At 42.3% G+C, this 2970-nt stretch overlaps 1 protein-coding gene across 1 annotated transcript in view; it reads left to right on the top strand.

Moving 5' to 3' along the window:
* Window positions 1-239: 239 nt before the first annotated feature.
* Window positions 240-2970, top strand: part of DCAF7 (DDB1 and CUL4 associated factor 7) — a gene marked incomplete at its 5' end in the record, with an annotated part of 4976 nt that continues 2245 nt past the window's right edge. Inside the window, 4 exons of the mRNA XM_009872208.1 lie at window positions 240-398; window positions 812-923; window positions 1891-2009; window positions 2626-2835. Coding sequence (XP_009870510.1) covers window positions 240-398; window positions 812-923; window positions 1891-2009; window positions 2626-2835 — 600 coding nt within the window. The remainder of the gene's footprint in view (window positions 399-811; window positions 924-1890; window positions 2010-2625; window positions 2836-2970) is intronic.

Genomic DNA, 2970 nt, shown 5'->3' with positions numbered 1-2970 from the left:
GATTAATTTGAGATGAGCTCCTCAAAGTAAAGTGCCGTGGTGATTACGTATACTCTGCTTCGCTTACATGCCCTAGCTAGGAAGCAAAGCTCTTAATGATTTTTCATTGACGTGGTGGTCCTTTTATATTGTCCTTGAGGTTACAGAAGTTGTCCTCCTGAAATACGCTCAGTCTTAATGCTGTAATTACAAATGAGTATTTTGCTAAAATGCTTTCTTTTAACTGTGGCTTCTTACAGGTGCAGCTTGTTGGTTTGGATGAAGAGAGCTCAGAATTCATTTGCAGGAACACTTTTGATCACCCCTACCCTACCACAAAGCTAATGTGGATCCCAGACACCAAGGGAGTGTATCCAGACCTGCTGGCAACCAGTGGTGACTATCTGCGAGTGTGGAGAGTGAGTAAATCCTCCCTAGAAAAGGAGGAACTGTGATATTAGCTGTGTTGCATATTGATCTCATTTTCACTGGAGACATGACTTTTTCAAAGTGATTTATCTTCCTTTCAGGGTGTCTTGCTTTTGCTCCAGTTTGGAGGTTAAGACATAAAATCGAGGCAGAGTGCTTGATAATTTGTTTTCTTAACTGCAGGAATGTGACTAAACATGGAGACAGTAGGAGAAGCAGAGTTATCGTGGCAGTTGCTGTTTTAATCACCTTACCAAAGACAGAGATAGTAATTTTGTTTTCCTGAGCTTAAAGCTGAGAGGCAAGAAGGCCAGGATTAACAAACACCTTATGTTTTGGAAATGCAAGAGGAGCAAGTCATGTGATGTTGCTATTCAAGTCAGATGTTTCGCTTTTTCTAAAGGTGGGTGAAACAGAGACCCGGCTGGAGTGTTTGCTGAACAATAACAAGAACTCTGATTTCTGTGCTCCGCTGACATCATTTGACTGGAATGAAGTGGATCCTTACCTTCTAGGTGAGACTGACAAAATGCTATGTTTTCAGCGAGCTAGGGGACAAGTTTCTACACCATAGAAACTGAATTTGTCTTGGGTTAAAAAGAAAAAAGTGAAATTAAAAAAGTAGAGCAGCTCATGGAGCCTTTTTCTGCGTTGAGAGGTGCCATGTCCAGTGCAGAGTGGGTCACTGGGGCTGGACTGTGGGTGCTCCTTGTCTGCAGATGGGGAGTCTTAGTCTTCAGAGCTGGTGAGCTGTTGTTGCAGTGCAAATAATGATGTCTGTGAACTCCTGGGACTTATTTCGGTATGTTCTGGAGTGAATAGGAAACAATGTACCAAGCTTTAAGCTTTGTCTTCTGTGAAGCCCTCTCAGCAGCAGGGGTAAAGCCAGGAGCCTTTAATTCAGCTGGAGGAGGGGGCTGAATGCTCAAGGTTTAATTAGAGCCTGTGGGACAAATTGTGAATCCAGGATGACTGATCCAGCAGAGGTTTGTTTCCCAGAAGACTACAGCCATTTATGTCAGGGGGATTTGCCCAGAGATTAACAGCGATAATATGTCTTAGTAATTATTTACTACATGATTTATTTGTTGTGTGTTGCCTCTCTCATCTCTTAAGAGCTTTACCGCTAGCCCCACCTTCAGTCCACAGAAACAATTAATAATAATGCGCTCTCGCAGCATTGTGATTTAATTTGGGTTTTGACAAGCACATGAGACTTTACGGGGTAGGAAAGTTTATCTCGGAGTTGCATCGGGTTTCTAAATAGATTGAAGTAGACATGAGCTATTTACGTTTTATTCCCGTGTGGAAGACTTTCTGCAGCTGAAAGGTTTGGTTCATTTAAATGCGTGGTAGTCTGTTAGCTGTTTGACATTCTTGATTTTAATTGTATGCTGTCCTTGGAGCTATTTTGATCTGTTGGGGGGATATTACATTAATCCGGTAAGCGATTAAATAATTTGTGGGTGGTTTGTTTTCCAGGCACTTCTAGTATTGACACAACCTGCACTATCTGGGGTCTGGAGACAGGACAGGTTCTGGGCAGAGTAAATCTCGTCTCTGGCCATGTGAAGACGCAGCTTATTGCACATGACAAAGAGGTGATGTCTCTTTTTGATTGGTTATGTTACATGGGAGGGTTTTTAAGTGGTAGAAAAGGAACAAACTTCACTGTTTTCCAGCTTTTTCTTGAAAAATCTTGTGATCCAAAAAGATAGTTTAAGATATGCAGTTTTGTGTTCTAAACTAATTAAAACTACGCAACTGGCTATCAAAACGGCTTTGTTTACTCATAATAGAATCTGGACTTGAAAATATGCTTGTGTTACTAGATTATGCGCCAGAGTATTTTAGAAAAATGAAGTAAAGCATCAAACTGGAGTTGAAATCAACTGTATATCAAAGGCAATAAGCAACTTATAAGATTCTTTCATTTTAACATAATATTTCCTTTCAGCAATTAATATCAGTTTCCCCAGCTTAGACTTTTTATATGTTTAGTTTCAATGAATGATCCTATAATGACATAACCTTTGAAGCTTTCCCCCCTCTTTTTTGCAAGTGTAATAACTAAGAATTTGCCAGGAGCACTGAGTATTCGACAGAATACTTTCAGCTGTGTCTGCTATCTGTACGTAAAATCCTTTAGTATGAATGAGGAGGCAGCGTGCTCACTGCAACTGTGGCTGTGTTTGTCTCTGTCCTGTGCCCGAGCAGGTGTATGACATAGCGTTCAGCCGCGCAGGTGGTGGCAGAGATATGTTCGCTTCGGTTGGTGCAGATGGCTCGGTGAGGATGTTTGACCTCCGTCACCTGGAGCACAGCACCATCATTTATGAGGACCCACAGCACCATCCGTTGCTGCGCCTGTGCTGGAACAAGCAGGATCCCAATTATCTTGCTACAATGGCCATGGACGGCATGGAGGTACAGCTCATCTCCTGTCAGTGCCGGTGGTTGTGGGTTTTGGGGAGGTGCTGTGCTATCACAATTAACAGGCAGTTCTTTAAGGGAGCAGTGTCGGTACCTGAACTGGAGCAATTCTTAGTGCAGTAACTTCAG

This window comes from Apaloderma vittatum, unplaced genomic scaffold (genome assembly GCF_000703405.1).
Source record: "Apaloderma vittatum isolate BGI_N311 unplaced genomic scaffold, ASM70340v1 scaffold21396, whole genome shotgun sequence".
NCBI lineage: Eukaryota > Metazoa > Chordata > Aves > Trogoniformes > Trogonidae > Apaloderma > Apaloderma vittatum.
The sequence above is the reverse complement of the archived record's forward strand: the minus strand, read 5'-3'. Positions and strand labels throughout refer to the sequence as shown.